Source organism: Orbicella faveolata, unplaced genomic scaffold (genome assembly GCF_042242905.1).
Source record: "Orbicella faveolata isolate gen_17 unplaced genomic scaffold, um_ofav_v1 contig_13, whole genome shotgun sequence".
In the NCBI taxonomy this organism is placed as follows: domain Eukaryota; kingdom Metazoa; phylum Cnidaria; class Anthozoa; order Scleractinia; family Merulinidae; genus Orbicella; species Orbicella faveolata.
This window is the reverse complement of record NW_028301540.1, coordinates 29,099,713-29,113,314: the sequence shown is the minus strand read 5'-3', so window position 1 is coordinate 29,113,314 and position 13,602 is coordinate 29,099,713. Positions and strand designations below refer to the sequence as shown.

General features: G+C 43.9%; 1 protein-coding gene across 2 annotated transcripts; it reads right to left on the bottom strand.

Annotated features, from left to right (window-relative positions):
- Positions 1–2,397: 2,397 nt before the first annotated feature.
- On the bottom strand, positions 2,398–12,379 carry LOC110063443 (uncharacterized). 2 transcript variants are annotated; one of them, XM_089285966.1, is made up of 6 exons: positions 8,929–12,379; positions 6,930–8,378; positions 5,514–5,767; positions 4,707–4,883; positions 3,619–3,708; positions 2,398–3,319 (listed from the first exon to the last, which is right to left on the bottom strand). In XM_089285966.1, exons 1-6 carry the CDS (start codon positions 12,377–12,379, stop codon positions 3,260–3,262), a joined length of 5,481 nt encoding a protein of 1,826 aa, XP_089142092.1. In that variant the 3' UTR covers positions 2,398–3,259. The 2 variants fall into 2 exon arrangements, with proteins under 2 accessions (XP_089142092.1, XP_089142093.1); XM_089285967.1 differs by having other exon boundaries at positions 5,514–5,764.
- Positions 12,380–13,602: the final 1,223 nt, after the last annotated feature.

Below are 13,602 nucleotides of genomic sequence, written 5' to 3'. Positions count from 1 at the left end.
AGTTCATCAAATCGTGGCAGATGTGACACCATTTTCTGGTCTTTTTCTTCCTTTTCTTGAACTTGGTGTCTTTGATCTTCGTGGATCTCATGGTACTATAGGTCTAAACAATTGTGATACAAATTACAGGAATAAGTCAATTGAAAATAATTAAACTTTGCACAAGGACTATGAGCTTCAGTGTTATTTTTGTCCATTTTGTCGACCGATCATTTTTGGCAGTGCATCAAACCAAGAGAATATGACACACCATATCCAAATCCGGCTATCGTATAAAAGATTTGAACGAATTTCGTCCAAAAGAGCTGAAACGATAACACACGTTAGAGTTCGGTGTCATTTTATACCGCTCGAGAAGACAGTTGTGTAAGCAACGAGAGACTACACAAGGAAAACGTTTGTGTACCACTTAAGGTCATTCTTCACATTTGCATCGCGCAGCCTTACTGCACATTATTTATGGCGTCATTAGCGCGCGCTCGTGCACGAGCATATTGAAAACATGACGGATTTGCCTTGATATTGAGCTCTGTCAGTTGAAAAATGGCTCTAGCTCACCAACGAGCACGGGCACCCCAATTTTTTTTCTAGTTATTGTAATCAACTAATCATAAGCTTTGCTTGAGAAAAGACTGATCTAATTTCTATTGCTGAAAAGAGAATAAATAAGAAAAATAGCAGATACACTATAGTCTTTTCTATTTTGCAGTCGGTAACCACGTCAAGAAATTAAGGATTTAGCTTTCTGTCTAAATCAAACTTAAAATGTTTATTTGTGTCCGACACAATGTATTGACTGTAGTTTAATGCGTGTTCTTATGAGTCTGGGCTCACAAAGATTTTACAATTACTGGGAATGCGTTCTTATAATAAGCATTAAATAATGCCAAAATGGGGCATTTTCAATGCCTCACTGCTCCTTAGTGAGCATGGGCACCCCCCTTTTTATTTCAAAATTGAAGTTATCATATGACAAATATTCAGTGGACAAAGTTTGAACAAAAAATCTATTGTCACTTTTATTTCAGAGGAATTACTTTAAAGGTTGTCATAAAGACATAACCGAATTCAAAAGCCACGTTATATCCTTTACATGGGTTTCTCTTTGCTCCATCCTCAACTAGAGAGGCACCTGTTCACAGGCCACATGCTATAAAAGTTCTTTCAACAACATGTAAGTTCAAATATCTGAGGAATCTCTTACATGTTATTACATTTACAGTTACTGTTGTTAGTAATAAACTTCGTTCCAGGTTGAAGCACTCAATGTTCCTTTCTTCAGCAGAATATCTGTACTCCACACCACAGCAATTAATTAACCAAAAAGCTCAGATATTTTTTTAAATATCCACGGCATGCGAGGACTCGCAAAGTCACCTTAAGTTCAACTTGTGAATAGATAGAGATTTTCAATAGTTATAACACTTTGCTTTGCTGTTTTCAGTTGGCTAAGGTTCGATTTGAGTTGCGAGGTATAACAGAACACTTAATGACTAGCTCCAAGGGAGTTTTGTTTCCCCAAGAGTTTGCGGTCCACATCTGGGATCGTTTGCGGTCCAATTTGGCGATCATTTCCGGTCTGGGGATCATTTGCGGTCGGGGATAATTTGCGGTCGGGGATCATTTGCGGTGCTGTATATATGTCGTTGAATTACGCAGAGAATTTCCTTTCTCGCTTTGTTTTGTTTTGTTTTGTTTTTTTCCTGTCCACCTTGTTAGCTTGTCGTCATGAAGCTATACCTTGTAGCCTAGTAGCAATACTTGATAAATAATAAAATCAATCACGTCATCAATGTGTCAAGTTTTTAGCCAGCCTGCAAAACTGAGGCCTGGTTTACACTAGCGACATAATGACTTAACGACATAATCGCTTAATGTCGGTAATGTGAACATCGACCTTAAGACATAAGAAAAAGATCAGTCTTTTAACTTATGTAGTTATGTTCATGCTGTTATGTTGCTATTGTCATTATGTCAGGATGTTCACACTGCTAACGTGATGACATAACGTCCTTCTAGTGTCAACTAGGCTTTACTAATCTTCACATCCCGGAACGAATCGAATTTTGAAGAGGGGGGAAAACCGGAGGTGCATATAGAGAAACCCTAGGAGCAAAGGTAAGGGAAAGAATCATTGAGATCAGAAGTGGCCCGGATTGTTTCCTTCAGCCTTTAATGGTATTTAAAATTCGTCGGTGATATATAATGTCAATTTTCCCTGACTTTTCTTCTAAATGTTAGTTTTTCCTGACTATTCCCCGATCTTGAAGACTTTTATTCCCCTGACCATTTTTCTGACCTGTAAAAACCCTGATTTGACCGGCAAGCACACCTCCTACTGAAAGGCAAGGGCGACAAGAATGAGACATATCGCTATTAAATAAGTGATCAGACAGCTTTTGAAAATTCGCATGTAGTTTATTCATCTTTGCCAGCTTTACATTTGAAATCCAGTACAACATCATGATACTTGGTGAGCTTGTTTTTATCACTTTTTCATTAGTTCTTCGCACCGCCAAAGCACCAGAAGGCAATAGAGAAATATTAATAGGCTTGTCTTCGGGATTTTTGGTCGGGTTTTTTCTTGTTAACAAGTTAAAACCTGAAAGTTGTTGGTGTGTTTCTACTTGTTAACTTTGTTTTTGGTTTTGATTTCGATTTTGGGTTTTTGAAAGTTTTATATTTTTGTGATGTTTTTGTATTTTGTATTTTTTCTGTTATTTTTGTATTATTGGTATTTGTTTTTTTCGGGATGATGGTGAGGGAGTCGGTAGTGTAGCAGCTCTCATAACCTGCTTTTGTTTGGTATTGTAAGCAGCTTCTATTGCTTTTAAGTCCAAGTCATTGTTTCAGTTGTTTGGTCTTTTGTTTTTGGCTAGGGTGGCGAGCCAATCATATTGTACGTTACGAGAGCTACTACATCACCGAGGAAGTAGGGTATGGCAGACAGGGGCAGTGGCCACTACCCCTGTCTGCGTGCACAGGGGCAGTGGCCACTGCCCCTGTGCAGGTTTAATCATGGGAGAGGGGGTATATGAAGGTTCGGTGGGATATCCCCAATTATCCCACCTAACCTTTAATCCCGAAAGTCTAAACCCTCCTTGTGGGGAAAGAAGGGTTTGTTTTTTTCAATTTTGAAATTTGTTTGTGTTTTTTAACTTTGTTTTGAAATATTTTTGACCCACTCACCAAGCATACACGTGTTGCTTTTTACAAATCAGGAGGAAAAAAAAAAAGAGACGACACTTAGAGTGCCGTCTCACTTTCTCCGTGGGCATCGCCGACGGAGATAGGGTTCCGCTTGCTCCCGTTTCTGTTCCTATAACATAAAAAAAAGCCAAGTCAAGAGAGGTCTTCGAAACTAGCAGAATTGATTTAAAACGTCAAAAATATTATCTGCAGGAAATAGAAGGGACAAATTCAATTAATGCATGCCCAATCGTTATGTCCCTTCATTAAAAAAAAAAAACAACTCAATTTATGCATGCCCAATTGTTGTGTCCCTTCATTTAAGTTGCTTGTTCATCTTAAGATGTAATTCCTAGAAACACTAATAAGTACACACTCAACAGTGTAAAATAACCAGTTCACAGTAATAATCGTTATTTTTTCACGTACCTCGGGAACAAACGCTTCCCCATTCCAGACTCGTCGTACTCGTCTTCGACGAGCCCTGTTGTTTTGCGGGGGCTCTGCCGCAGTAGCCTCCTGCAATACAAAAACACGAAAATGTAAGGGTAAGTGAAAATGCAAAATGTGCTGGAAACTACACACTGAACAATAACGAAAACGATAATAATAATAATAATAATAATAATAATAATAACAATAATAATAATAAAATAATCAATCATAATAATATATCAAGAGAGGGCTGAGGACTATCGTCCTTTACACAAGAAAACGACTACCGGCACCTTACAAACGACTTATTCACAGCATAAACAAAACCGACAAACGGACCTCAAACAGACCGACTTAATTTGACTAACAATAGAGGGAACTCAAAGAGACCGACTTAACTTGATTAACAATAGACGGATTGAAAGTTACAAGAACGATAGCCTGCTGACAAACTTTACACGAGTCTTTCAGCCAATATATAGGCGAATCTTTGCTGACGTCATTGTTTACATTTTTCCTCATTAACATACGACTTTGCGCATAGAAGGCATCATACTAGACACGATTTTACTAGAAAAACGTAAAGAGCTTGTGAAACTTAGTAAGTGGTGAAATTTTTGGCCCTTTGGGTGTAATATTCGAGGAGAAAATGGCTTTCAAAAACATCAAAATTTCCGTGTGGCAAAAGCGCTAATGAGCTCATACATTCTTTGTAAGATTTTGAGCTTTTAAACCCTCGTTGCACAAAAAGTTTTCAATACATCGCGCTCAAATTCCTTGGGACAGTTAATCGTGCTGTGCCCTTTCAATATTCAGTATTGATCTCTTTGTAGCTCCATCGGAAACTGTATCGCTTATGGTAATGAGGCAAATATTGTAAACAAAGATTTTCCTATACCATCACGGCTAAACGGACCATTCACTTTTAACGGACCAGACCTACAACACCCTCGACTGACAAACACTATTCACTTGACTCTGAAGATGACTTCAGCTCAGGTTGACGAAACGCCAGTCAGCAACAACAGGTCTTTTCAGAACTAGTCTCACCCATAATAACCAACCATAACTGCTCCTCTTACCTGAGACTGCTGGATGACGCTTTCCACGGCAGGAAGGGTACCAGCTGGGTCTCGCTTCATGGCACCACACAAGAGCTGATAAGCCGTGCTTAGGTAGTAATGCACGTACCCCATGGTGTCTGGACTCTCTGCACCAGAGTTTGGAGCTGGGATACCCTCGGCTTTGACTTTGATCGTCTAATAATTGCAAAAAAAATTATATATAATTTGATTAATGTCGGTGAAGACAACAATAATAATAATAATTATGATATGGATTGTTTTTGTGACCGAAATAACGCGCACTCTGATTGGCTAATTCTAGGGCATTCCTCTCTCGTAATGCCCACGGGCCGATTGTGGGCCTGCAGGAACAAAATGCCTGATCATAAACAACTTATTAACCTCGAACGTTCGGTCTTTACGGGAAAATCTCAAACCTCGGATCTCGTATTGACCGAGCGATCGGTTTGCGATTTCACATAATTAGTTTTATGTTAACAACATCAGAGCTGACAGCATAAACAAGGACAATTCATTGTGATCAATAATAGACCGTTTTACAGTCGTTTGCTCCGTGACCTGGCCTCTGAATGGCAGCGAAGCTGCAGGTGACCTTGTTTTGATACAGACCTCACTGTGTTTGTTGTGTAAATCAAGTTGCTCTCATGCTAACAAGTTGGCATTTGAATGAGAAAAGCAGAGAGGTCTGTATCAAAGCAAGGTCAGGTCCAGCCTCGCTTGCATTCAAAGGTCAAGTAACTGAGCAAACAATTGTAAAATGACCTATTTTGGGGAGATGGATGTAAATGCAGTGAACACACTTACGTCATTGTCAGCCGTTTCTGTGGTTCCAGCTTCAGCTCCTTCAGACAGGACGGCTGGTGCAGTGGTAGCCTTGGAGGTACAGGCAGCTGTATCAGCTCCACTGTTCAGCAAACAGCGCTTTGATTTCCTTGCTGGCTCGCCGAAATCTTTGTGCACAGAGCAGCTCCTGCTGGCTTGGCCAGAGCCCTCACTGGCTGTTTCAGAGGCTCGCTTCCGTTTCCTTAAGGTTCTACTGGACAAGCTCCTCTCCACTGCTGATAAATAAAGTGATATCAAAAAGTTAATTTAGTGCCAAGAAGTTAGGACAGCATATGAGAGCATATCTTGTTCAACTATATAGGACTGAAATTCCAAACACTTCATTATGTAATATATCAAACGCGAAAGACCGTGTTCGACCACATTTCCAAACATCGAGAAGAGAGTCGAAAATACGACGCGCAGCAGATTATTTTTGACCAACGTTGAGGTGTTTGGAAATGTCGTTAAACACTGTCTTAAATCATCGTTGGTTGTTGTCCAACAACAATGGAACTGTCTTGAATGTTTGATATATCTTCTCAATCGAAACTAAAACTAGGGAGAAAACGGAGATTGAAATAAAACGTAAATAATCTATCCTAGTTAATATCCAAATAACGACACGATGTTCATGATTTCCTTTGTTAAAACTTGATGAGTTAGTCACTAAAGAATTCGAGAAGAGACTGTTAAACAATAGCGTGTGTACATTCGGCGAGAAACCACAACATTGACTATCTCGGTAGATAAATAAAGTGGCCGTTCAGACACTTAATAACCCGATCGCAACATCAAGGTACCGCCAGGCACTTTACAGTTGACATAAAAAACGATCTATTTGTACTCCCACTCAAAACTCCCATGCAACTTTAAACTCGAACTTCAAAGTCCTTAAACTTAATAAAGAGCTTAAGCAAACCACGACTGCAAGGGCAATAAGAACGCCACCAAACTGAAGGTTTAATGAGTAGAACACTGGCTGTGCAAGTCCGTTATAAATATTTGTAGAGTTCTTTGCCGTCCTCTGCACAAAAACAACATGAAATAACCAAGCTCTGCGTATTTTGGAGAACGCGAACGACAGCAGCAATTTACTCGTATTCTCATTTGGATTTGAACGCTGACGGTTGAGCAATTTTTGAGACCAATACGTACACGAAAAAACAAAAATTGCGAAATTCAAGGGAAAATATAAACTCCATTTTTACTGGGCGTTGTCCTCGGGGTCGCCGTCGTCATTGCTTAAGCTCGCTAAAACTCGGCTGTAAAGACAATACAACAAGAAAGAAACAATACATGTATCCCAATGAAACCTGCAAGCACTTAATGGAACCAAAGGTATCACAAAGTGCTTACAAGTTGCATTGACGTCATAATTATAGGCAGTGATCTTACAGTCATAAGACGTAGTTGTTTCTTTTGTAGCCACAGCCTTGGCTCGCTCGTGTACATCCAGTGAGGAAACCTTTTCTACAGGCAGAGTGATCTTATCCTGAGAGCGCCCTTGCACTGCCGGAATACCATCACATGTGGTTGCAGCAATCTTCTCGTCGTCAAAGTTGGTTGTTTCTTCTGAGGCGACGGCCTTAGTTGGCTGGTGTACTTCTAGCGAGCCAATGTTATCCACAGGAAGGGCGGTATCCTCGGACAAAGCTTCCTCTGCTGTGATGACACTGCCATCATATGCGCAGGCAGTGATCTCAACCTCATCAAGGTTAGTAGTTTCTCCTGTAGCCACAACCTCTACTGGTCCATGTACTTCGAGTAAGGAAAGCTTTTCCACAGGCAGAGTGATATAAGCCTCGGAAGGCGTTTCCCCTACCATTAATACTTCTGAGGCTGCACTGAAACTATGTATGGACGAAATGACGTCACTCTCATCAGTGATAGGTGTTTCGTCAGTCGCAATGGCTTCAGCAGGCTTGAGTACATCCAGTGAGGTAACCTTTTCCACTCCAAAGAAAACTTGTGGAGCTGCACTGACATCATTTATCGACGCAGCGATCTCAATCTCATCCTTGCTGGTTGTTCCGTTTGTTGCAATGGCTTCAGCATGGTCAGCTTCACTCACTAAGGAAACCTTTTCCATAGACAGAGTGATATTACCTTCAAAGTACTCGTCCGCGGCAATAAAAAGGTCTTGGCCTGTAATGACATTGTGGCTGGATGCCGTGATCTCACCTTCATAAACGTTCCCTGATTCCCGTGTACGCAAGACTTCACTTGCCTCGTGCACATCCAGAGCGGAGCACTTCTCCAAAGGCAGAGTGATGTTAATCCCAGAGGATTTTTCCTCTGCCGTTGCAAGTTCTGAAGCTGCAGTGGCGTTCCCTGTGGATGTGGTGATGTCAGCTGCATCAATGACAGTTGTGTCATCTATGTCTACTCCTTTAGTTAACTCACGCAGATCCAGGTAGGAACGCTTTTTCATAGGCACAGTCCCATTGTCCTCAGAGGACATTTCCTCTGCCGTTGCAAGTTCTGAAGCTGCAGCGACGTTGCATGTGGATGTATTGATCTCACTCTCATTCAAAGCTGTTGTTTCTTCTCCAGCTACTCCTTCAGTTAACTCATACAGATCCAGTGAGGGACGCTTTTCTACAGGCAGAGTCACATTCTCTTCAGAGAACTCCCCTGTTTTGTCTGTGGCGTTGACCTCATAAGGTTCTGAAGTGTCAATCTGACAAAGGTTAGCAGTGTTCTCCGACAACCGTCTTGATTTTCTCAGGGGCTCCCAGATTTCAGAGCAGTTCCTGCTGCGGTCTGCACAAGACTCGATGGAGTTGTCAGAGCTGCTCCTTCGTTTCCTTGATCTTAAGCTTTTATTGGAGAAGCTTCCTTCCACTGTCGATAATAAAATCAGGATTAAAATGCTATTATAAGTTAAGAATAAATAACCTTTGTTTACCCTCATTCAGTAGCTATAGCCAGCGGCTAAAGGAGCCAAATAATTCAATTTCAAAAACCAATCATTCAAGTTAAACATGCCAAAGTTGAAAATCCCAACTGGCAGGACCCAAAGACTCTGACGATGTACTGGTCTCACTCTCGTTCATGTTAAAAGCTTATCCTGTTGCCACGAGGTCAATGGAGTGAAGGGTCCTCCGACGCTAATACGAAATTTGTTATCGTAAGAGGTCTCTCCAACTGCCACAGACAGTTTTGAGGTTTCGCAGTCATCATTTGAAGATCTAGTGATCTCAAGCTCATAAATGTAAGTTGCTTTTCCTGAAACGAAGGCTTTAGCGCGTTCATGAACATCCCATAAACAGTTCTAAGGTTTCACTGAAATCAGACTAAAAGCAAACATTGATCAGACGGAGAGCAAAGATCACCATCTCATCAATGGCAGCTGACGCTGCACTGACATCATTGACGGGTGCACTGATCTCACCTGCATTAATGTTAGTTGTTCCATCTTGAGGAAGGCATTCGGCAGGCTCATCTGCAGCCAGCGACGAGACCTTGTCAAAAGGAAAATTAATATCATCCTCAAACACTCCCACTGAAGGTTCTGAGGCCACACTGACATTGCCTGTGGACGAACTGATCTCACTCCCTTCAATCACAGCATCACATGGAGACTCAGTGACCACAACGTCTTCTGCGTTGGCTGTTTCCTGTGTAGCCACAGCATCACATAGAGAGTCGGTGACCACACCGTCTTCAACGTTGGCTGTTTCCTGTGTAGCCACAGCATCACATGGAGACTCAGTGACCACACCGTCTTCAACGTTGGCTGTTTCCTGTGTAGCCACAGTATCACCTAGAGTCTCGGTAACCACACCGTCTTCAACTTTAGGTGTTTCCTGCGTAGCCACAGCATCACATAGGGACTCAGTAACGACACCGTCTTCAACGTTGGGTGTTTCCTGTCTAGCCAAAGCATCACACGGAGACTCAGTGACCACACCGTCTTCAACGTTGGGTGTTTCCTGTGTAGCCACAGTATCACCTAGAGTCTCGGTAACCACACCGTCTTCAACGTTGGCTGTTTCCTGTGTAGCCACAGCATCACATAGAGACTCGGTATCCACACCGTCTTCAACGTTGGCTGTTTCCTGTGTAGCCACAGCATCACATAGAGACTCGCTGAACACACGGTCTTCAACGTTAGATGTTTCCTGTGCAGCCACGGCATCACATAGAGACTCAGTAACGACACCGTCTTCAACGTTGGGTGTTTCCTGTCCAGCAAAAGCATCACATACAGACTCGGTGACCACACAGTCTTCAACGTTGGGTGTTTCCTGCGTAGCCACAGCATCACATAGAGACTCAGTGACCACACCGTCTTCAACCTTGGGTGTTTCCTGTGTAGCCACGGCATCACATAAAGACTCAGTAACGACATCGTCTTCAACGTTGGGTGTTTCCTGTCTAGCCAAAGCATCACATAGAGACTCGGTGACCACACCGTCTTCAACGTTGGCTGTTTCCTGTGTAGCCACAGCATCACATAGAGACTCGCTGAACACACAGTCTTCAACGTTAGATGTTTCCTGTGCAGCCACGGCATCACATAGAGACTCAGTAACGACACCGTCTTCAACGTTGGGTGTTTCCTGTCCAGCAAAAGCATCACATACAGACTCGGTGACCACACAGTCTTCAACGTTGGGTGTTTCCTGCGTAGCCACAGCATCACATAGAGACTCAGTGACCACACCGTCTTCAACCTTGGGTGTTTCCTGTGTAGCCACGGCATCACATAAAGACTCAGTAACGACATCGTCTTCAACGTTGGGTGTTTCCTGTCTAGCCAAAGCATCACATAGAGACTCGGTGACCACACCGTCTTCAACGTTGGGTGTTTCCTGTTTAGCCACAGCATCACATACAGACTCGGTGAACACACCATCTTCGCTGTAGGGTGTTTCCTGTGTAGCCACAGCATCACATACAGAATCGCTCACCACACTGTCTTCAAAGTTGGGTGTTTCCTGTGTAGCCACTTCATCACATAGAGACTCATTGACCACACCGTCTTCGACGTAGGGTGCTTCCTGTGTAGCCAAACCATCACCTAGAGAATCACTGACCACATCGTCTTCAACGTTGCGTGTTTCCAGTGTGGCAACAACATCACATAGAGACTCAGTGACCACAAAGTCTTCAACGTTTGGTGTTTCCTGTGTAACCACAGCTTCACATTGAGACTCCATGACCACACCGTCTCCATTGTTGGGTGATTCCTGTGCAGCCACAGCATCACATAGAGACTCGGTGACCTCACCGTCTTCAACGTTCGGTGTTTCCTGTGTAGCCACAGCATCATATAAAGAATCCGTGACCACACCGTCTTCAACGTTGGGTGTTTCCTGGGTAGCCACAGCCTCACATAGAGACTCGCTGACCACACCGTCTTCAACGTTGGGTGTTTCCTGTGTAGCTACAGCATCACATAGAGACTCAGTGACCACACCGTCTGCAATGTTGGGTATTTCTTGTGTAGCTACAGCATCATATAGAGACTCAGTAACCACACCGTCTTCGACGTAGGGTGTTTCCTGTATAGCCAGAGCATCACATAGAGACTCAGTGGCCATACCATCTTCGACGTAGGGTGTTTCCTGTGAAGCGACAGCATCACATAGAGTCTCGGTGACCACAACGTCTTCAATGTTGGGTGTTTCCTGTATAGCCACAGCATCACATAGAGACTCAATGACCACTAAGTCTTCAACGTTGGGTGTTTGCTGTGTAGCCACGGCATCACATAGAGACTTGGTGACCACACCGTCTGCTACGTAGGGTGTTTCCTGCGCAGGCAGAGCATCACATAGAGACTCGCTGACCATACCGTCTTTAATGTTGGAAGTTTCCTGTGCAGCCACAGTATCACATAGAGACTCAGTGACCACAACATCTTCAACGTTGGGTGTTTCCTGTGTAGCCACAGCATCACATAGAGACTCCGTGAACACAACATCTTCAACGTTGGGTGTTTGCTGTGTAGCCATAGCATCACATAGAGACTCAGTGACCACAACATCTTCAACGTTGGGTGTTTCCTGTGTAGCCACAGCATCACATAGAGACTCCGTGAACACAACATCTTCAACGTTGGGTGTTTGCTGTGTAGCCATAGCATCACATAGAGACTCAGTGACCACAACATCTTCAACGTTGGGTGTTTCCTGCGTTGCCATGGCATCACATAGAGACTTGGTGACCACACTGTCTTCAACGTTGGGTGTTTCCTGTATACCCACAGCATCACATAGAGACTCGGTGACCGCACCGTCTTCGACATAGGGTGTTTCCTGTGTAGCCACAGGATCACATAGAGTCACGGTGGAGACACTGTCTTCAACGGTGGGTGTTCCCTGTGTACCCAGAGCATCACCTAGAGACTCAGTGACCACTAAGTCTTCAACGTTGGGTGTTTCCTGTGCAGCCATTCCATCACATTGAGACTCAGTGACTACACCGTCTGGAAAGTTGGGTGTTTCCCGTGTAGCCATGGCATCACATAGAGACTCAGGGACCACACCGTCTTCAACGTTGGGTGTTTCCTGTGTAGCCACAGCATCACATAGAGACTGAGTGAACACAACGTCTTCAACATTGGATGTTTCCTGTTCAGCCACAGCATCACATAGAGAGTTGGTGACCACACCGTCTGCAATGTAGGGTGTTTCCTGCGCAGCCAGCGCATCACATAGAGACTCGCTGACCATACCGTCTTTAACGTTGGAAGTTTCCTGTGCAGCCACAGTATCACATAGAGACTCAGTGACCACAACATCTTCAACGTTGGGTGTTTCCTGTGTAGCCACAGCATCACATAGAGACTCCGTGAACACAACATCTTCAACGTTGGGTGTTTGCTGTGTAGCCATAGCATCACATAGAGACTCAGTGACCACAACATCTTAAACGTTGGGTGTTTCCTGCGTTGCCATGGCATCACATAGAGACTTGGTGACCACACCGTCTTCAACGTTGGGTGTTTCCTGTATACCCACAGCATCACATAGAGACTCGGTGACCACACCGTCTTCGTCATAGGGTGTTTCCTGTGTAGCCACAGGATCACATAGAGTCTCGGTGGAGACACGGTCTTCAACGGTGGGTGTTCCCTGTGTAGCCAGAGCATCACCTAGAGACTCAGTGACCACTAAGTCTTCAACGTTGGTTGTTTCCTGTGCAGCCATGGCATCACATTGAGACTCAGTGACTACACGGTCTTCAAAGTTGGGTGTTTCCTGTGTAGCCATGGCATCACATAGAGACTCAGGGACCACACCGTCTTCAACATTGGGTGTTTCCTGTGTAGCCACAGCATCACATAGAGACTGAGTGAACACAACGTCTTCAACGTTGGGTGTTTCCTGTGTAGCCACAGCATCACATAGAGACTGAGTGAACACAACGTCTTCAACGTTGGGTGTTTCCTGTGTAGCCACAGCATCACATAGAGACTTACTGACCACACTGTCTTCAACATTGGGTGTTTCTGGTGTAGCCATGGCATAACATAGAGACTCGGTGACCACACCGTCTTCAACATTGGCTCTTTCCTCTGCAGCCACAGCATCAGACAGGGAATCGCTGAGCACACCGTCTTCAACGTTGGGTGTTGCCTGTGTAGCCAGAGTATCACACAGAGACTCAGTGACCTCAAAGTCTTCAACAATGGGTGTTTCCTGTGTAGCCACGGCATCACAACGAGACTGAGTGAACACAGCGTCTTCGGCGTTGGGTGTTTCCTGTGTAGCCACAGCATCACAGAGAGAATCGGCGACCACACCGTCTTCAACGTTGGGTGTTTCCTCTGCAGCCACAGCATCACATAGAGACTCTCTCACGACATGGTCTTCAATGTTGGGTGTTTCCTGTGTAGCTACAGCATCACATAGAGACTTGGTGACCACACTGTCTGCAATGTTGGGTATTTCTTGTGTAGTCACAGCATCATATAGAGACTCGGTAACCACACCGTCTTCGACGTAAGGTGTTTCCTGTGTAGCCACAGCATTACATAGAGAATCCCTGACCACACCGTCTTCAACGTTGGGTGTTTCCTGTATAGCCACAGCATCACAGAGAGACTCAGTGGCCA

Bases quoted from the DNA above. Each gene is read 5' to 3' on its own strand.
- LOC110063443 (XM_089285966.1), bottom strand. From the start codon at position 12,379: ATGGCTACACAGCAAACACCCAACGTTGAAGATGTTGTGTTCACGGAG. The intron at 8,379-8,928 runs GTGAGATCAGTG...TATTATCGACAG, and splicing joins AACAACTAACATTAATGCAG to TGGAAGGAAGCTTCTCCAAT. The intron at 3,320-3,618 runs GTACGTGAAAAA...TTTATGTTATAG, and splicing joins GGGAAGCGTTTGTTCCCGAG to GAACAGAAACGGGAGCAAGC.